Source organism: Adelges cooleyi, unplaced genomic scaffold (genome assembly GCF_023614345.1).
Source record: "Adelges cooleyi isolate 19-005CV unplaced genomic scaffold, UGA_ACOO_1.1 ACOO_flye_CR_arks_rails_tigmint_CR_PRNA_247, whole genome shotgun sequence".
Lineage (NCBI taxonomy): Eukaryota > Metazoa > Arthropoda > Insecta > Hemiptera > Adelgidae > Adelges > Adelges cooleyi.
Window position 1 is genome coordinate 14,787,775 of NW_026095912.1, and position 21,050 is coordinate 14,808,824.

General features: G+C 41.4%; 2 protein-coding genes across 3 annotated transcripts; one reads left to right on the forward strand and one right to left on the reverse strand.

The window, feature by feature from the left end:
* The first annotated feature begins 365 nt into the window (after positions 1–365).
* Positions 366–10,268, forward strand: LOC126836327 (uncharacterized). Of its 2 annotated transcripts, none has more exons than XM_050569557.1 (15): positions 366–1,517; positions 1,735–1,899; positions 2,601–3,037; positions 3,270–3,450; positions 3,523–3,637; positions 3,758–4,046; positions 4,169–4,302; positions 4,380–4,552; positions 5,047–5,244; positions 5,350–6,114; positions 6,312–6,536; positions 6,732–6,799; positions 6,907–6,994; positions 8,315–8,807; positions 8,925–10,268. In XM_050569557.1, exons 1-15 carry the CDS (start codon positions 1,490–1,492, stop codon positions 9,391–9,393), a joined length of 3,828 nt encoding a protein of 1,275 aa, XP_050425514.1. In that variant the 5' UTR covers positions 366–1,489; the 3' UTR covers positions 9,394–10,268. The 2 variants fall into 2 exon arrangements, with proteins under 2 accessions (XP_050425514.1, XP_050425515.1); XM_050569558.1 differs by having other exon boundaries at positions 8,934–10,268.
* Positions 10,269–10,300: 32 nt separating this feature from the next.
* LOC126836328 (atrophin-1-like) lies at positions 10,301–19,537 on the reverse strand. Its single transcript, XM_050569559.1, has 4 exons — positions 18,306–19,537; positions 17,974–18,153; positions 13,351–15,231; positions 10,301–11,094 (listed from the first exon to the last, which is right to left on the reverse strand). The coding sequence occupies exons 1-4, from the start codon at positions 18,640–18,642 to the stop codon at positions 11,033–11,035; spliced, it is 2,460 nt and encodes an 819-aa protein (XP_050425516.1). The 5' UTR covers positions 18,643–19,537; the 3' UTR covers positions 10,301–11,032.
* Positions 19,538–21,050: the final 1,513 nt, after the last annotated feature.

The window sequence follows — 21,050 nt, forward strand, 5'->3', positions numbered from 1 at the left end:
AAGGCGTCGCGTCGGACGTGCGCGCGCCGCGTAGCGGATAACGCGATAATGATAATGGCATAATATTATTTTACGTTTTTTTGCCTCCATGACGTGCCACCGCCGCCGTCGCCGCCACGTAGTTTACCTCCATAAACAAAATGGGAGAAAAAAAAGAAGAAAATCCGGGGCCCCTCCACGCGGCCGCCGGCCATTCTCCCACCGCCGCCGCCGGGCCACGGCGAGATTGCGCGCACCCTCCGCCGGCGCGCGCGACCGGCGCTCGCTCTGTACAATAAAAAAAAAAACCAAAGCAATTACGGCGGCGCGTATGCCCCCCCTCCACCCCGACATATCGCCATATACGTATAGTGTATAGTACTATAGCTAAGCGACTAGTAGTCGGCTCTATACATCTAATCACACACACACACTATACAACAACAAACAACGTGTTTAAACGCCGTTGCCGTGCCCAGTCCGTGTTCGATCGGCGGATCCGACCGCAGTGCCGTCGTGTTTATTATTGTTATTTTTTTTTTTATCCGCTACACATTTTAGACACCGCCGAGTGAGTGTGTGTGTGTGTGCATCGTGATACTGCAGCAAAGTAACTCGCGGTACTCGTACCGCGATATTATTATTATCATTGATAAACCCGCGTTTGACTGAAAGTTTTTCGCAACTGCAGTTGTCGGCGAGCGGTGTGTTTTTTTTTATCCTCTACCGCCAGCCGACCGTCGTCGTGACGAAGCGTCCGCGAGAACATTGTTATGACATCGACGACCGTAACCGCCGGGACGCAGCCGTGTGGTCGATGAACGCCGTTTGTCTCTGGTTGTCCGTGTGTGTGTGCGTCTCTCTCTTTCTCGCACACTCTTTTTTGCTCTCTCCGTCTCTCCCGTCCGTCCGTCCGTTCGTCTCTCCCCGTTAAACGCCGCCGCCGCCGCCGCCACCACCCCCCGTCCGTCGTCGCGATGGTGATGATGACGATGACGACGATGATACCGCTGCTGATACCGCGGCCGCCGCTGCCGCTGATACGTTGATAACCGCCGCGCTGCCTTTGCGTGTTGTATAAACAACAACAACGCCGCCGCCGCCGCCGCCGACGGGACCATCACCGGAACGGACGACGGCGTCTGCTGCTGCTGCTGGTGTCTTCATCATTGCCGCGTACACGCGCGCTCGCCGGTCGTTTACACAAAACGACAACAACACGAATAACTGTATTGCCTTTGTTTTTTATCATTAAAATTTAAATATATTACTTTTTTTTTTAAATTTAATACTTACCTAACCGTGTTAACCGTGAACCGTGTGTGTCGTTAACCGCGCGCGCCACAAGTATTTTCAAAATTCGGCCAAGTACACGCACCTACCTACCTTTTGTATAGTAGTAATTGCCAAAATCCGCGGCGTGCGAAAATTTGAAAAAAACCGCTCAATTTTCGGTTCTCAAGTTTTCAAGTCTTCTGTGTGTGTGTCCGGCTATACATAATAATAATATATGGCCGCCAACATGTACAGAGTCGGAGGTAAACACTTAACTTCATAGTTTTTTTCATAATTATCCAGAGTCATTCGGACCGCATCGGACGTGTGGAATTCCGGCCGAAATCCCAGTACCGAAAAAATGTCCACCATATCGGTACTGGCGGCGTTTCGGCCGGAATTCTCGTCGATGCCGTCTGACCGCTCTAACGATCACACTGTTGCCCTGATCCCTCCTTGACATTGTTTTTTTTTTTACAGATTACGTGTACTTTGAAACGTCCAACTCGACTCCGTTTCAAATCAGGCGTATCGAAGAGCTCAACAAAACCGCCAACGGCAATGTCGAGGCCAAAGTGATGTGCTTTTTCCGCCGTCGCGACCTGCCCAGCACTCTGATCGTGTTGGCCGACAAACATCAACAAGGTGAGTGGAAATTGACTAGTCGAGGCTCTAACACTATTCGTTTTGTAAAATGCGATTGAATTTATTAAACCTTTAGCCAACAACGAGTAATGTAGACGTACTGATGTATGGTACACAGTAGTTTCGAGTACACAAATAATTATGCATGGTGTGCAAATTTGCTAAACGTTTACAGTATGTGTTCAGTGTAAAAAAAACAATCTAAATAGGTAGGTCATCTTCTATGATCCTACGATTTACACTTTTTTTTAACGGTTGCATCGTTAAAAAAAAAATAATACCTATTATCAAATAATCTTTTTGCAAGGTTAATAACCAAATTAACTAGTTTTTTCATCTGTGTATATATACACACATACAATATCATATTTATAATATAATTTACACTATATCACGTATGGACATGTTATTTTGTCTGTTGAAATAAAACAAATGAACGGTTAGTTTTTTTTTTTAAGGGAGTTACGAGACAGTGGGTAGTCAGTGGGAGGGAGGAAATAGTAATATGCCTAATTTTTTTTATCATATAAAGAGGGGTGAGGGTATGTCGCAATGTGGAAAAAAAAAAAAACGGTACGATGAAACGAGGAAAACTAGATAATTAGTATTTCATTTACAAACCCGTACATTTCATACGGTCAAAAGGGATAATAATATAATATAACAATTGATATAATAACAATAATTTTTGTTCTTTTTAGCCGCCTCTTCCACGTCGGACGAATGCAGAGGCATCAAAAAGAACACGGTGATGTCGATAAAACCGGGGAAAGACGGCGGTAGCACGACACACCATCCGCCGCAACCCAACTCCGATAGAGAGTGCAGTAACAATTCCGCTGAAAACGACGAGTCTCCCGCGGCGGCGATGGATTGCTCATCGTCGGCGGCCGAAAACGAGACAGAGACCAAAATCGACGCCGCAGGGCCGGTGGCGGCGGCGACCACTATCGAAAACGACGTCGGCAACAATGAGAAAAAAGACGCGCCCAACCCGACCGTGCAGCACAGACTGAAACAGAGAGAGCTGTTCTTGTCGAGACAAGTGGAAACCCTGCCGGCGACTCACATCCGCGGAAAGTGTTCGGTCACGCTGTACAACGAAACCGAAGCGTTTGACAGTTATTTGGATAGAGAGGTACTTTTGTTTTTTTTTACAATCGCACAACAAATCATGCCGAATAAAACGAAATGGAATTGAAACCTAAAAGGGTCAGATTAGATTATTATATCTCGAAAGATATTTTTTTCCCTTCAAATTGCACAACTCAAATTTAAATAATACTGAAAAAATATTTATGTATTAATTTTTTCTGTTTAGATTTATTCGTCAATATGTTGTATATTATATATTTTCTTTTTCCTTTCAGGACACTTTTTTCTATTGTTTGGTGTTCGATCCCAATCAAAAAACCTTGTTGGCCGACAAAGGTGAAATCCGCGTCGGTCACAAATATCAAGCGGAGAGTTTACCGACGCCGAAAACTGCGTCGAAAACCGCTTTGACCAACAACACTAGTGCGGCGGAAGACGGTTCCGAGAACAATGGAGGTAAAAAATTTTCATAGCATATAATTATTATTAATAACGACAAATAAAATACGTATATTGTCCCGGGAATAGTCGACGAAGCAGTAGACAACAAGGACAGAGATAGCGCAGACTTGGAAACTCTAGTGTGGACTTCGGCTCATCAATTGACCGACCGTCAGATAGATCAGTTTTTAGTCATATCCAGGTACAAAACAATTTCTGTGGTTTTATTTTTTGTCAATACACTCTGCAGTACTGCAGTACTACTCCGCAGTAGTAGTAGTATGGTTCCGTTGGTATTATAATTTTTTATTCCCCCCCCCAGATCCCTGGGAACGTTTGCTCGCGCCCTGGACTGTTCCAGTTCGGTGAAACAACCCAGCTTGCACATGTCTGCGGCGGCCGCCTCCCGAGACATCACCCTGTTCCACGCCATGGACACGTTGCACAGGCACAACTACGACCTGGGAACGGCCACGTGTTCGCTGGTGCCCAGCACGGGCCCGGTGTTGTGCCGCGACGAAATGGAAGAATGGTCGGCCAGCGAGGCCAATCTGTTTGAAGAAGCGCTGGAAAAGTATGGCAAGGATTTCAGCGACATCCGCCATGATTTCGTGAGTACACACACATATAGGACGAAATGCATACGTTTAACGTGTCAACAATTTTCATCTTATGTAACAACTAATTGACATGCATCTAATTTATTTTTATATAAAATTTTTCGTCCGATCAGCTGCCGTGGAAAACGCAAAAGAACATTGTAGAGTACTATTACATGTGGAAGACTACCGACAGGTACGTGCAGCAGAAGCGCGTCAAAGCCGTCGAAGCAGAATCAAAATTAAAACAAGTGTACATACCCAATTAGTAAGTGGAAAAAAAAAAATAACGGTAATTGCACATTTGTTGTTGGATAAAAAAAAAACCCTCTGCGCTGTTTACAGTAACAACAGCGGCAACAAAAACCAAATTACCGGCTCCAATCCCGCTGCGATCAAATCGTCGGCTCATCACAATCAAATGGTCAACGGCAATGCCAACGCACTAGAGCTGTACGGCGGCTCCGGAAAGAACTCGGGCGGAGTGTTGACTCCCGGCTGCTGCGACTCTTGCGACGGTATGTGTTATATACTGTATTACACTATAGTATAATATACTGTATATGTATTAAAATATAAATAATACTATATAATATTATATTATATATGTATTGAAACAAAAATTAATTGGAGTATTAGGTTTCAAAATCATTTTTTTCAAATATTTTTATATCAACTAACTTTAGTGTGTATGTAGACGATAAAAAAAATAGATACAAGATATTAGAGATAATAGATTATAGAGTTAAAAGATGGTCCAGCTGGTGGATGCTGGTGGAGGTCAGGAAATCGGATTAGTGATGAAACTTTCGATATTGTAGAATACCGAAAAGTACCAGGGTCCTACACTTGTGTATATATTAATACATATCCGTGTTCCTATGACGACCCTACTTCTGTACGGCCGGAGGTCATGCCCAACCACCTTTATTTACTATGTGTACTTGTCGTTCAACTTACTTTTTACTGTGTGCAATTAATTAATTTTTTTTTTCTTCATAATTTTACACAGTTACCATGTCCACACAATGGTATCCTTGGTCGAGCAACGGCGGCAACGTGTACGCTTCAAACGCCGCATCTCTGTGCCACGACTGTTGGACGTATTGGAAAAAGTACGGCGGACTCAAGTCCACCAGTGGTGGCAGCAACAACGTGAACAGGAAATCTGCAGCGATCACAAATGTCGGCAACATGTCCGGCGACGAAGGTGGTTACATTGTCTATGATGCGTTTATAATTTAGTGTAACATTGTCAATTATGTAAGTTTCACATGTACTTGATCCGCTCTATTTGTTTTTGCCCCACCCTTAGAGAGGCCGCTGTCAAACCATTCGGCAACGTCGTTGGTGATCAACCAGAACAGTAAAAGTTGCGGTGCCGGTGGCGTCGGCGGCGTTCCCGGTAACAATTCGAAATCCATACAACAGCAAATGTACATGGCGCCGCACAGATGCACGATACTGGGTTGCGGCAAAGAGTTCAAAGTGAAAGCGCAGCTGTTGCGCCACTACAGCGGAGCGCACGGCATAGGCATCCACGGCGGAGATTTGGCCGGGCCCGGCGGACCGAACACTACTGGCGGCGGTCCGTTACAGGGAGGGCCGCCGCAACAATCGTTGCAACAACAAGTGCAGAACCATTTGTTGGGCGGCTCCGGCGGAGTGAATCTTTCTCAGCAGCACCAGCACCAGCAGCAGCAACAACAACAACAGCAACAACAACAACAGCAACAACAACAACAACAACAACAACAACAACAACAAGTCATGAACTTGGTTTCTCCCGGCGGCCAAAACGCAGCTGCCGTCGCCGCCGCGGCGGCCGTTCTCAATCAACAGCAGGCGGCCGGCGGAGGTGTCGGCGGCGGCAGTGGACGGCCAGTGATGAAAACGCGAACCGCTTTCTACCTGAGATCCACGCCGTTGGCCAAAGCGGCCAGGCGCGCTTGTTCCTTGCACCTGGTACCCGGAAGCGTGACCACCGGCAACGCTCATCCCCAGCGAGCGTTGCGACCCAGGCACGTGGCCCGATCCCCATTCTCTTCCATACCGATCGCGCACTCGGTGAAACAAGAATGTGAGTAGTTAATGTGCACACAAATAGGATGATATTGTGCTCTTTATATAATAATTATATTAATATAATTTATTTTATATTAATTAACATATAATATTTGCATTTATATTTATTAACATTTAATATTTGGCATATATTATGTGTATTGTGTATTTATTGTGGTTTTAATTGAATCGTGTGTGGTGTTCAACACACAGGCCAACTTCAGTTGCAAAACAAAACCAACGCCGAGCTCAAGTCGTACGTCAAGACGTTGTCCGCGGGCAGCGGAACCCGAGTGAGACAAGGCGTGACGTTGGTGGCCAACGCTTTGGCGGCGTCGCGGAACCGAGAGCTGACCGTGCCCGAGTGGCTGCGCATTGGCGGCCAGAGCCACAAGCAGAATAAACATTTAGCGTTCCCGAAACCGCCAAAAGGACCAGGTACGCAAACAACATGGTTGTGTTTAGAAAAAAAAAAAATTTATATTTACTATTTTTTTTTTACTTCTATTATTACACAAGTATAATAATAATAATAGTAAAATATAGTAAAAAAAAAAATTTTTTCAGAACATAATAATATGTTTTATTAAAATTACACATTTTTTCACTATAATAATAATACTTTTCACGTAGACGGTAGCTTGCTGTACGAGAAAGTGCCCAACAAAGAACAATTGTTACAAATTCAACAACAACAACTGGTAACTACATACACTATATTATTAACCCCTATTTGGGGGGGGGGGAATGGAACTATAATATAAATTTGATATTTATACTGACCGGGTGACATTTGTTGTGGTTACAGCAACAACAGCCCGGCGCTCCGTTCACCACCACGGACGTGTACAGCAACAACAGCAGTTCGAAGAGACGCAATTACGAAGAATCTAATGGTAATTTTAAGATTTAGAGATTTACTCGACAGTGTTTTCTCAAAGTTTTCACATTGTTTTCATAATATGCGACCACTATACGTCGTCTTGTTGTAGTTCAAAACACATTTTGATTGGTAAAAAAAAAAAAACCAAAAATTAGGCCACAAATTATTATTATACCGATATGTTAATCTTAAACGTAAAGTTTTCTTAGATTTTATAGCAAATATTTCCCTCCACAAATCATTCTCACTCTCAACCCGTCCGTTAAGGCTGTATCGATATATATATAATTGTACCGTTTTTATGTGGTCCGAGAAAGAGAGGTCTAAAATATGTATTAAACCACACAATATAGTATTATTATTATATTAATATAAAACATAAAACTGTTAAAATATTGTTGTAGTATAAACTTAAGTAGTATACTACTAGATTGTGTTTTGTTTAGAAAATAATAATAATAAGAATAAATTTTACAGTAATAAAAAATTAAAATATATATTTGTCGTATAAATTAAACGAAAACAGCTAACGTTAAAAACTAATTTAACAATTTATCGGGCCGAAGAAATTAACGCTATTTCTGATAATATACAGGAAAACGGTTAAAACCCACTCGACGTCACCTTTAAGTGTTGTTTAGGGTTGACCCTATCAGTTGTGTGTAGTTAGTACACTTAGGTGGTTTATTTTTACAATAGAGAGTAGTAGGCAATGTTTACAATGTAGTATAATTTTATTTTGGTATAAAAAAATTGTACAAGTCTGATATGATGTTTGATGGATTTATAAACAAATAAAATAATACATTAATTTATTGTTCTCAAATGGCGTTGTTTTGCTTATAGAAAAAAAAAACGATTATGATTTTGGGGACAAAAAAAATCTGCTGTGATGTTTATCGTTCGTCAGTTTTATTTTATTATTCTTTGTAATTTTCTTCTCGGGTTAACGTTAGTAATTTTTTTTAAACTCACATTTACGTTAGGATTTTATGATTTCTTGAGATTCACATTAAAGTCATTGTTGTTAGGGAGTTTAAAATATATATATTTTATTCGTCTATTTAACAATTACCGTGATATATCGTAACATTGTTGAACGGTGTTTGAAAATACAATTTTTTTAAATCTAATCCATTTGTATTGGAAATTTATGTGTAGAAGTTTTGACATAACTTTATGATACATTTTTTTTTTAAAAATATTTTTTAATTTTTTGAATATCATTGTCGCGCATTAGACACACACAACACCGTGTACCTACCATTTGGCTCTTTTTTACATGTCATATTTACAAAATTAATGTTTTCTTTATTTTTTTTTTTTTACAAAGGCGTTGTGCCCCAAGCCGGACCGCCTTCGAAACGCATGCACAGGCCGTCGGCCAACAACCCTGCCCAGCCGTTGCTGCCGTCCTCGCCGGCCGACGCCAACGTACCGAGACCGGGCACCGCTCCGGCTCCGACAGCTCAACAACTCTTCGGCGCCGGAGTGCCGGCCAGCTCGGCAGCCGCCGTCGCAGCGGCCATCAATCATTTGTCCAGCAACCCCCTGCTGGCACAACTGGGTGCTGCCGGCGGCGGTCCCGCTCAACCGGGAGCCGCCGTTCCCGGTGCCCCGCCGGGCGCTCAGCAGCAACAACAACAGCAGCTGCTCAACGGCGGCGGCGGCGGCACCGGCGGATCGCTGGCGGCCAGCAGGACGCAGGGCAACCGGCCGCACGCCGGCGGCCGGACACCGTCGATGCAGAGGACGGGCCGCAAGCACGTCATCTCTTGGTCGGACGCACCGGACGACCTCTACTATCTGTCCAACAGTTTTTCAAAGTACGTATGCTCTCCAATAGTAATAATAATTGCCGTGTAGTTAGCAGTAGTATTGCTTAAACATTGCGTTAACCACAACAATATCGACCCGTCATCTTAACGTAACGTTTCTGTCAGGAAATGCAGAAAGCAGATCACGGGCAAACAGTTGCGAAGAGCCGCCCGCAAGCCGTGGAGACCCATCCAGCCGGGCGGAGGAGCAACGGCGGTGGCCAGAGCCGGCGGCGGTGCGCCTCCGTCGTCCGGCGGCAGCGCGGCGTCGGCGGCCGCCATGTGTCTGACCATGCCGCCGTCGGCGGTGCAGCAACAACAACACCACCAACCCCCGTCGATAGCCGACGCGCTCAGCACGTTGGGCAACCGACCGTTGATTTCGTCGTCCGGCATGGGCATCATGCAGTCGCTGATACAGCCGCCCGGCGGGATGGTCATGCCGCCCACGTCGGCCACGCCGCCCGGTCTCATGGGCTCCGCCGGCGCCGCCAACGTGTTGGCCGCGGCCGGCCTGATGCAACACCAACAGCAGACGACGGCCATCAAGGACTTTCTGGCGCGGACCGGAGCCGGCGGCGGAAGCGGCCACTAGTAGAAATATAATTACAATATCACCGCCGCCGCTATTGGTTTTTCATTTTTTTTTGTAATCAACCAAAATGTAATAATAATACTATTTTTCACGACATTTTTACTCTGCGGGGGGAGGGCACCCTCCCCTCTTTGCCTAGATTAATTATTTTTCACATTTCGTTTTTTTTTTAATTATAAAACTTTTTTTTTTTGTACATGCATTGATTTATAGCGCGCCATTGTAATACCTCCCCCCACCCCACCACCACCACCCTCACCCCCACCACCACTACTATTACTGTTGTCTTGAAAGGGTTTTTGTTTTCTTTTGACAGATACCGGTAACCGCATACCGGATTCGACGTTTCTCTCGGGGTGTTTGTATTATTATTATTTGCGCTTTTGTCGTCGTATATATTATGTATTAAAAAACGACAACATTTTTTTTGTACTCGACTACTCAAAACGTATTATTTCAATTTTTTTTTGTCTACGTACACCACACGATATATATATTTTCTTACCGATTTTTCTCCACTTGAGCATAAAAAAAAAACAAATATTTTTTTTGAAAACCCTTTTTGTGACAATTTTTTAAATTATTATTATATACATACATTAATTATATTTAAATATGTACAATACATACATACATAATACCGTAGAGTACAGTAATTTTGCGTCTATATTTTGAATTAAAATGTGTCCCTACCTCCCTCCATCCCTCTCCACCCTTAGAGTTTGCGTATATAATTTTTAGTGTGTAAGTGTACATATAAATGATGATGACGATGAAAACCTCGATTTAAGACAATTTTTAAAAATGTGTAACAACAACAATTATTATTAGGACACGTTTCGAAAAAATAAAAAAAAATATATATAAAAAATATAAACATTTTAAAAAATATATATTTTTCGTTTATTTTTATTTTTTGTTCTTCACTATAATATATTTTATATTAATATACACTAGTACTAATTATACACGGATCGTTTTTTTTGTATAATATGCAAGACACGCACACATACATACACAACACAATCGTTCCGATGGAAAATATAAATATGTACGATAATGTACACGATATTATTATATTTGTCGACTATACACACGTTTAGTTAATCAGTTTTTTTTTTAAATATTATATCATATATATATATATATGTATTACAACTAATATTACTAATGTTTATGATTATTATCATCGCGCCATTACACAATATTATATAATTTTTAATTTTTTTTTTTACACATACAAAATACACGCCGCCGACAACAATAGTATAACACAATAATATTCACGCTCGACATAAAAAAAAAATATATATATTTATATATATTATATATATATATTTAAAAATATAAATATATTCTTACTACATACGTCTACGTATATGTATCGACGAAAGGCACGGTCGTGGTTTAAAACAAATAAAAAAAAAAAAAAACAATACACAATGATTATTCTCTTACGGGTAAAAAAAAAAAAATTATAATAATAAATTTAATAAAAAAAATTTTTTAAAAAAAAAAATTCCAGTCGATAATATTATTAAATATAAATTTCATGTCGACTCAACACTACACACACACACACACAAGTCTCTACTCGCTATTGTTGTTGTTCGTTGATAATATTCTTTCGTCGTCGTAATCAATATCCGGCAGCGGACGAAGACGTCGAACAGCTGTTCTTGGACAAATTCAGCGGAACATCTGAAAACGTTAAGAGAAAAATAATAAAAATTTTTAACCACTTGAGGGGCCAACACAAACTAAAACCACACAGCTTAATATAGTAGTAGTAGTAGTCGACATAGAGCTGTGTGTACCATAATAATTAATAAAGTGTGTTGTAAACATATAAATATCAAAAATCAAGTTGTATTGATATTAATAATAATCGAATTTGTAATAAACGAGGGCGGCGCTCAGAAGCCACAAACTGATTAGCTCCATAAAAATGATCAATTTTTTTCAAGATAAGGCGGTTAAAGTTCTTTGAAACAATGTATGTAAGTGTGTAAATGTACTTGGCGCACTCTAGTTGGCGAAAATCCAACTATGGAGTTATTTATGTTGGCCACCGAAAATTATACACTTTTGTATAATCCGACCATTATTTGTTATTGGCAAATTGAAAAAAAGAGTGGAGTTAATCGTGGCTTCTGAGCGCATCATATATAAAAACTAAAGTACAGATTGAAAATCTGTAAGAAACTTCGTAAGTCTTATTAATTAAGACTTTTGTAATTTGTAGGTGAAATTAATTTGTAAGAAGAAGGTAACAAAATCATATTAAAATTGGGAAAATAATTCTACCAAAAAAAACCGACAATAATAATGGTAATTCCTTTCATTTCCAAGTACCCCTACTACTTGACCTTTCACTGCGTGTAAGTGTATTATGGTTAATATTTATTTATTTTGTTACATCGCGCCGCTATCTGTTGGAAAAATAACTCGACTATCGATTTTCAACTAACGATTTTTTTGTCAATAGAGTGCTGCTGCAGTAGAAAACGCATAAAAATGGCAAATATATTTTTATTATAATACTCCTATCATTAATCATTCCTAAAAACAAAAAAAATTACATGCATGCAGTGAAAGGTGGTCAAAATTGTATTTAATTAATTTGTTTACAATGGAGAAACCCCAAACACCAACGGTATATTTATGACTTTCACAGCTTTAGTTAGCAAAAAAAAAAAAAAAGCCCATTTGTGGAAAAATATAGAGAGCAATCACTAAAATTCAAACCATCTTGGTTTAATTTAATTTAAATAAAAAATAAAACAATAATTTTATTTAGATGTAAAAAATTCAAATCCGGAAATCTGGATAATCCGTCGCCAAACCGATAAAACCGAATTTCTTTTAAAATTGTGTTCCATTAACCACAAACGAATTAAGGACGGCAAGTGAAAAAAAAAATTGGTAGTTTTGTTGCGAACAACAACAGGCGTGTGTCGTTTTCTCCAAACAAAAAAACATTATTAAAATCATTATCATTGTTTCTACAAAGGCAGTCGAGTGTTATATTGTCATAATACGCTGTATGAAATTGATTGAATGAAAATAAAGGTAACGTTGGACGGTGGTAACTACCGGTGACTTGAACAAAACGGGGATATTTTGTTTTTCTCGGTTGGCTACACTGTCAGATCGAAAATGTCCGTTATAAAGAGTTATTATTGATCAGCTGATGTCGTGTGCAGCAAGCACAATGCGTACGGTCGGAGCAAAACAAAAATAATGTTAAAGGTAAGTATTATATTTTACTGTACATTTAAACAACAATTGGTTGGTCAAAACGGTTAAACCTAAGCCACGCACCTATGAGGTTTATCTTTGGAAATGCGTTTGAAAAACATGTCTGTCCAAAGTCACACGCACATTTGCTGGGCCATTGGAGATCTTTTTTTTTTTTTTTAAGCGAGAAAAAATAAATATTTAGGTCGAGACTTAACTTTTAAGACACCATTTCCATTTCCTCTAGTGAAAATTCTTTATTGTCAAATTTCTGTTAAAAATTATCCAAAGTCACCCGAAATCACGGTAACCATCAAACTTAAAAGATTTCTTAAAGGAAAAATAATGATAAATTAGGCGCACATTTTACATTATAACATCTTATGTACCTATACTTTAACGGCTTGAGCCACAATAGCGTACATGATGCAATTGAAATGTTTAAATTCAATCAGATTTTTGCAAAACAAAAGTCTTTCTCACAAGTACAAAACCGATGTGTTACACAAGCCAAATAAATTGCTAATACCAAAATGTCAGGGCCAAAATAAAACAAGTGTTGCCATCTACCGGACAATATTTTCCATGACATGGAAATTGACGGGAATGACGTGGAAATTTTCCATTTTTCATATGATATTATGTCACACGCCTAAACGGTTTATCGCATAAAAACACATAATTATATTATCATCGTGTCGGTAGAGATATGCTTACCTATGTCGTCCGATGCGCCGGTAGCGTCTACGGTGGCCGCCAACACGCCGCCGGGACTGTCCGTGTGCCGCCGATGGTGTTGCTGCTGCTGCTGCTGTTGGTGATTCAACAGAAGACTACCGGGCGAGCCGACGACCGTATGATGCCTGTGCTGCTGCTGCTGCTGGTGGTGGTGGTGATACGACGAGGAGGGAGGGTTGCTGAACAACGGGGAAGACATGGCCGCCGGCGAACACGGCGAATAGGGCGCCACGATCAGCGGCGAGTGCGGCGACGCGGACTGTTGGATTGCGGAAGAAGAAGGCGACGACGGGGAATGATGATGGTGGGGGTGCGGGTGGTGATGGTGATGGGGCGACGGCAGCAGCATCATGCCGGGATAGTGGCCGGGAAGTGTGCCGCCGTACGGCGACGGCGGCGGCCAATTGGTACTGCGGCTCGGCACGGGCAAGTGGGCCGGCGTCGGCTGCTGCGTCGAATGGTGGTACTGCGGCGGCGGCGGATGGAACATGGCCGGATGGTGGAGGCTACCGCCACCGCCCGAAGTGACGACGGGGTTGAAGCCGGGATGTTGCAGGCGTTGGTCCATCAAAATGGCCGCGGCCACCGCGGCGCCCTGCAACGGGTCCATGGGCACGGCCTTCATGTCGGAGCCGGCAGGCGGGGCGGAATCCTTGGAGGAGCGCCTCAGCAGCAGCTGGTGTTCGTGGTGGTACGACGACGACGACGGGGCTTGACGTTTGGGCGATTGGATGATGGGCGGCGAGAACACTTTGTGCCTCTGCCGGTGGTGCGGCGAAAGCCTGTCGGCCGTCGGGCTGGAGACGGCGGCGCGGTTAGATCCTCCGCCGCCGCCGCCGCCGTTGGTGTTGGGTCCCGGCGATTTCAACAGCTTTCGTAGCAGCGACAAGCTCTGCGGGGTCGCCGTACAGCTGCTGCCGCTACCGCTGTTGACCGACTCGTCGGCTGCTAATACTAGTAAGTCTTTGTTGTTGTTGCTAACGTGTGGTACAGCGGCGACGGGAGGCGTAGGCGCCAGTATGGCGTTAATACTATGATTGTTGGTGGTTTTGGTGGCCGTCGTCTTGTGCTGCTGCTGCTGCCGACGGTGGTGGTGGTGGTCGTCTTTGCCGATACCGTTGACCGAAGACGAAGACGGCGGCGGCTGAGGCGGAGCGGCGGCAACGGTGGCGGCCGGCGATGAAAGGTTTCGGCGGCAGTACTTCTTGTTGCTGTTGGGGCTGAAGTCGACGGCGGCCGGAGACGACGCCGCCTGCTGCTGCTTGGTCGGCGTCCAGTCGTCGGTGTCGTTGCTGAGCAAACGGTGTTTGCGGGGCGACGGCATGCCGACCGCCGTGGGAGAACGGCCGTCCGCGGGCGTCTCTTCGGCGTCCCGGTGTTGTTGTCTGTTGGCGGCCTCTTTCGACAACACCGTTTCCCACAGGCCGTGCACCACGGCGTACAGAGGTTGAGCTTTTTTCCTATGGCGGTGCCGCCGACCATCGATTTTGCCGGCCGGTTTTTTCGAGGCGGCGGCGGCCGCCGCCGCAGCAGTCTTTTCTTCCCCTTCAAGTCTATCGTCGTGTGCGTCGTCGTCGCCGCCGCTGTCTTTTTTATTGCCGCCGCCGCCGTCGTCGTGGCCGTCGCCAATCGCCGCGCGGTCGACCGTCATCATCATCATCATCAGTCGCCTCTTGCCCGGGTGACGGCGTCTCTTTGCGTTCAACTCGGCCGCCACGCTCTTGTTGGCTTTCATCGCGAACTGCATGTGACAGTTGATCTGCCGGCTGGGAGTTTTCGTTTTCCGTTGCCTTTTCGGTCTGAACATGCACTTTTTGAACAGCGAGCCGGCAGCCATATTGGAAGCGTTATCGTCGGAAGCTTGAAAAAAAAAAAAACAAATTAGCAAAGAAATCCAGTACAGCGAGAGGGAGGGGAGGGCACGGCGGGGAGGGTGTGGTCACACAAGAAATACTTTTCAAATGGGGGGGGGGGGAAATGACAGACAGCACTCAATGTGACTGTGCCTCCCGAGAAAGTCCCAAGGACCATGGGATGATAATATATGCACAGCGTCCCCTGAAGCAATAATCACATGGGTAGAATCATTGCACTTGGAACTTTAAACCATAAATCTTAATAAAGACCACTGTTATAATATTATTAACTGCTTACTGTTTTATTTATTACACTCCTTTACCACAGTATGTACTAAACCGTAACGTATGTACCGTTACTATGTACTAAATGTACATCCAAAATAATGTTTGCTTTATCAAAGATACGTATAACCATGTTGTAATATAAATTTTATATTATACAAACTATGTGTGATACATTTTTTATGCCATACGATAAATGAATAAAATTACAGCTTTGATGCGAATCTGCAACACGGTAGAAATACAAATAACGATACAAGCATCGTGTGAGCAATGACAATAATGTGCTTGAAAAGGGTAAAAAATGATTTTATCATAATATAGAGAGTAACCAATCGCTTAACATTTCCCTATTGTGTGTCCTTATACTGTTTTTAGTCCATCTATACTCTTTACTACGCTCCACTATCGCATATACAAGTTAGCAGAAAATGTTAGTTTATCTCTTTATATTATATTAAAACTCTAAGGTTTTAGATTTAGCAATGAGGTAACCGATCCCGTCGGTGTGTGGTGTATCAGAGAAGACACTCGGACGAGGAGGATGATATTCCAGTTGGAAGTCTTGCGACTTCTCCCACAAAATATTTGATAAAATTACAAAAAAAACATCTACAACAACTACCGTATCATATTAAAGATGATGAATGTACATTTCTTTTGTTTTGAGAATAAATAATGGAATCATCGTTATTTGATTTTAGAGCTCCTTTCAATAAGTCCATTTATAATGATAGCGTTGTCGTGGTTGTGTAATTTCAAAAGTGCATTCTAAAATAGTAGGCTGGTTAAACAAATCTCGATACAGCATCAGCGATGTATCATCACGATGCGGCGACGGTGTACCGTTACTTTTACATTGACCCGAAGACACTACGAATAAATAAATGTACTTTGTGAAGTAAAATTTGCCAAAAGTCCACTCTCACAGTGTACAACAACAGTGTCAAGTATCTAATAGTAATAATAATGGCAAATTAAAACATTACAAACAACCAAACCTGACCTAACCTAACCAGTTTATGCATGTAAACAGCCAAGACGTTACAACGTTTACACGGACTATGGTCGCCAAACAAAAAATAAAATAAAGCTAATAGTATTTTATTATCGGAAAAATTCAAGTCAATGAAATGCACAAAAAAAAAAAACACGGAACTATTATTAATGCGCCTTCATTCGAGTCAAATATTTACCGTTGATAAATATTTGTTGCTGTTATTTACACACTACCGTACACGACAGATCACACATAATAATATTAATAACTCTCATTGAAAACACTAAAAATAAGTTACAAACATACAAAATAATGAAAATAAATATATTATATAAAAATGAGTTATGCATAAAAATATATATTTATATTAGTCGGCTATATCAAAAACCAACACTGTCGGTGATCTACCGGCAATTATATAATTTTACATAGCTACAAAATAAAATTGAATTCAATTATTTTTTTTTTTTACTTGAAAAAACAACGTATTTAGATTTTAAGTACAATCAGTAGTGTAATGAATAGGCAAGTCCAAAACAATCTATCCCAAACAGACAGTGTAAAATAAATATTTCAAAAATAACGCGAAAACGTTATTGAAAACTTTTAAAAAAGGTTTTGACTTTAGTATTGTTGAAAATATATTTTATATTTTCCATGCGCCGTCTGTGTAGGATTACAATTATCTTGCCTATTTTCATAACACCGAAAGACAATAATATTATACATTACATATTTGTAATAATATGTCTTGACGACATTAAAAACAAAACTTAATTATACCCAAAGCGACAAAATATATAGCCGCTTTTTGTATCACCTACCTGAGGAAAAGATTTATATTATTCAAATCAGTTACCGAAAGCATCGCATTTGTAGCTGTTTCAAATGAAAGAAATTGTACAACTACTTTATAGGTCCTTAACGCAAAACACTTATTAATATATGTATATACAATGTCACTGTTGATTCATCGTTTGTCAAAGATAAAATGTTACGACAATACAGAAATGTTATATATATATGTATATTTAGGTACACAATAATCTTTGGAAATAATTATATATTTTTTTCCATTGACAAGTCATCAACACAATAGCAAACAAACATCGTTTTTTGGATATCACGTACAAGCACCACAAGGCGACTGACTATGTAACGGCAAGTGGTTTTTTTTCTCACTCTGTAAATCGTCATAGACCATGTAATGATATTCTACTCGATACTTTATACCAATACGTATAGCCTATATTATACCTACACTTGAGTGCGTAGTCATTAAACCACTGTGCGTTTCACTGATTATGTCGTCGAGTGGATAACAATGACGACAACATTTGATATGTCTTTTAATAAGTATAATTTTTTAAAGAAACAGAGCCCGACGTAATATTAAATTAGACTTTTTCGGTTATTTTTAAATAAATTATAATTATTAAAAAAAAATTGGCCATAACTCACCGGAACCTTCTCTGTTGTTGGCGAATATGCCGGGCCAAGATTTCCTATTGCCGGCACCGCTACTGTTGTAACGCTGCTGCGGCTGTTGGTGATTTTTTGATTGTTTGACCGGCATCCAACGACACGTGTCGTCGACGCCGCACATCCGTTGATGGGCCAATTCAAAGATAAATTTACCATCTGATATGGATAGAAAAAAAAAAAAAAAATTAAATTAAATCACCGAGTACTCTCGATAGTAAAACTATAATATATAAAGTGTGTCGATGAAAACAAGTGTTTGTGGTATTGAAAAAAATAAATCCCCCATCGTGTACACCTCGCGTTTGTACCTTTGTAGAAAGTGAGGCGGCCACCGATCGTAGGCGTTTCTCCCGTCGCAGTGTCGGTCGTTTTCGGCGGTGCAGCGTCTGTGACGGCCGAAGCTTTTGCTTCGACGACCTCGCCGTTCGTTGCACAGCCGCCGCCGCCGGTTATCGATTTGGGACTCGGCGGTCCCCCGGTGCTGGCGCCGCTGCTGCTGCTGCTGCCGCTACTGCTACCTCCGCTGCTGTTGTGCTGCAGCCTCTGATCCTGTTCGTGTTGTCGGTGCGCCTCGGCGGCATCATTGTCGATGCCGGACGGCGAAGTGGCGGCGGCTGTTGCCCCTGCTGCGGCAGCAGCTGCCATCGGAACGGCGGCCACCACAGTCGTATCGTCGTGTTTGGTCGTAATGGTCTGCCGACAGTGTCGTCGCGAGCACAACAACGGTATCGATGATTTCGTCGCGGACACCACTCGTGTTCATGTCGACAACACGGCGTCGTCGGCGGCGGCGGCTCACTACGACGAGCAGACAACCGTCGTATCGGCCAGCTGCGGTCCCGGTGTTGACGGCTGCAGACGACCGTTGTTGTTGCCGGTGCCGTCGACGGTAAGTGCCGACGGTGGTGAAGACATGTGACGGTGACCGGACGACGGTGGCTGCGGGTTGTTGTCCGTTTGGTGGTGTACAACTAACAAACAAAAACGTTACCTTGCGCACTGCTGAAAACGGACACTTCGGGACTTATCAGTGACACATGAAAAAACAAAAAAAAAAAACACCACACCGTTTGTTCAGCGGCAAAACGAGTAAATATAATATTGTCAAATGACGAATAATAATAATTAAGATTGTCGCGTACCGGACGGCGAAAAAACACACAAAACGAATATTAAAAATGTCATACCGCGCGCGTCGGTCGTCGTCGAATCGAATAAATAATAATAATAATAACGAAAAAAAAAAAAAAAGAATCCTCTGTTACACTCGTTACCGCCGTGTGTCGTTACACCGCGTACTGCACGTATTATCTCTCTTTGGTGTCGGCGGCCGTCGTAGTGTTTTGATATTATGTATTTTCTTGAGCAGCGATGCTTGGGCATAAAATAACAATATAATATTTTAATTTTTTTATTATTATTATTATAAATTATAATATATCATATTATTACACATTATATATTACAATAATATCGTGATGTGTGTGTGTGTGTGTGTGTGTATGTAATTGCTATCTCGAACACGGCAAACGGCTGTGGCGCTCGGTACGGCACGGCGGAGAGGTGAAAAAAAAAAAAATCACAACACGACGGCGGCCAGCGGTGTGTGTGTGTGTGTGTGTGTGTGTGTGTACGTTGTGAACAACATTATTATTGTTATGGCATTCGGCGCACGGCCGGTGCGCAACGTTGCGCACCCGCGCGCAACGGCACCCGGTCGTTGGAGGTACATTTCGCGGCGGCCGCGCCGTAAACACAAAATGTAAACACACGCACACGCCACGATAACGGCGACGGCGGCGGCCGTTATCACACTACACCCTCCTACGTTAGGGATAACGTAGGAATAATAATAATTACTTTATTATTTTTCCAACGTGTAAATCTAATAATCGTATACCACTAATTCGTTGTAACTCCAAGGACAGCAGTCGAGTTCGGATGTCTGAGTGTGACTTCGTAGGTGTGACTTACCTATTACTTGTTTTCCAGTGAAATCACATAATATTTTATCCCACCCAAGTACACGATAATCGTACTCAGATTCAAAAATTACAATACAAAAACTAGATTTCGAATCGATAATTGCATATATATATTTGCATATTTGACAACCCTTCAGCATTAGTAGCCTGTAATGGTTATTTCTAGATTTTTAGTAGCACAATAATTGTAAGTATAGCTATTAATAAAAAAATGTTCCATTTTATAATTGTCTTTTATCGGTGTTTACCGATAAAAATGGTCTTGAGAAAATTGTATGCTTACACAATTTGTGAGAAAGTTTGAAAACGCAAATTCTAGTTATACAAATAAGCACTGTACAAAATTTACAAAAATATTAGTCGTCGTTGTTCTTTTAACATCACCAAAATAATAATTGTACTAATTCAACGTTACTCTGATACGTAAAAATACCTTTTTAAACAATAAACCTTGTTTAAATTATGTCAAGCCGGCTAAAATGGTTAGCCAATTCCAATAAAGCCTTACAATTGCACGTTTTAAAATGCATATTTCAATAAATTTTACGGTCATTAACGTCCGAACTCTACTACTATTGAGTAATGTGTACGAGATACGGTTAAAGGAGATCGCTACGCTATGTAAAAGGCTTGCCAAGTCTGTAGACTTTATAGATTTTTTTTTTAAATACATTTATCTTGTTGTTGTCAAGCAATTAATTCGAAAAGTATGAAAATTTTAGTGCGAAACAAAAGTTACAGACTACTTGGAGCGTAACGGCTAAAATTTAAAAAACATGCAACATGCTTTAGTACGCTGGCTCTGGACCATAGTGTAGTGTTAATTTTATGTTGTGGCCAAATGTTGTGAAATAATTATTTTCATTTATTAGGACAAATATTATTTGGTTACCCATTTTACAAAAAATATCAAATATCAATACAGATAATATGGATTTGTACCTTTCATGGTTTACCTTAATGAATGTAATATATTATCAGTTTATATATTGTATAAAATATGGCCGTGAATAAGTAAGTAATAAGTTGTTTATACAACTATAAAGTAAATTTACATAAAATAATTGT

Bases quoted from the DNA above. Each gene is read 5' to 3' on its own strand.
- LOC126836327 (XM_050569557.1), top strand. From the start codon at position 1,490: ATGGCCGCCAACATGTACAGAGTCGGAG. The intron at 1,900-2,600 runs GTGAGTGGAAAT...TGTTCTTTTTAG, and splicing joins GGCCGACAAACATCAACAAG to CCGCCTCTTCCACGTCGGAC. The intron at 4,047-4,168 runs GTGAGTACACAC...TCGTCCGATCAG, and splicing joins GCGACATCCGCCATGATTTC to CTGCCGTGGAAAACGCAAAA.
- LOC126836328 (XM_050569559.1), bottom strand. From the start codon at position 18,642: ATGGCAGCTGCTGCCGCAGCAGGGGCAACAGCCGCCGCCACTTCGCCG. The intron at 18,154-18,305 runs GTACAAACGCGA...TATCCATATCAG, and splicing joins CCGCCTCACTTTCTACAAAG to ATGGTAAATTTATCTTTGAA. The intron at 11,095-13,350 runs GTAAGCATATCT...TAACGTTTTCAG, and splicing joins CGGCGCATCGGACGACATAG to ATGTTCCGCTGAATTTGTCC.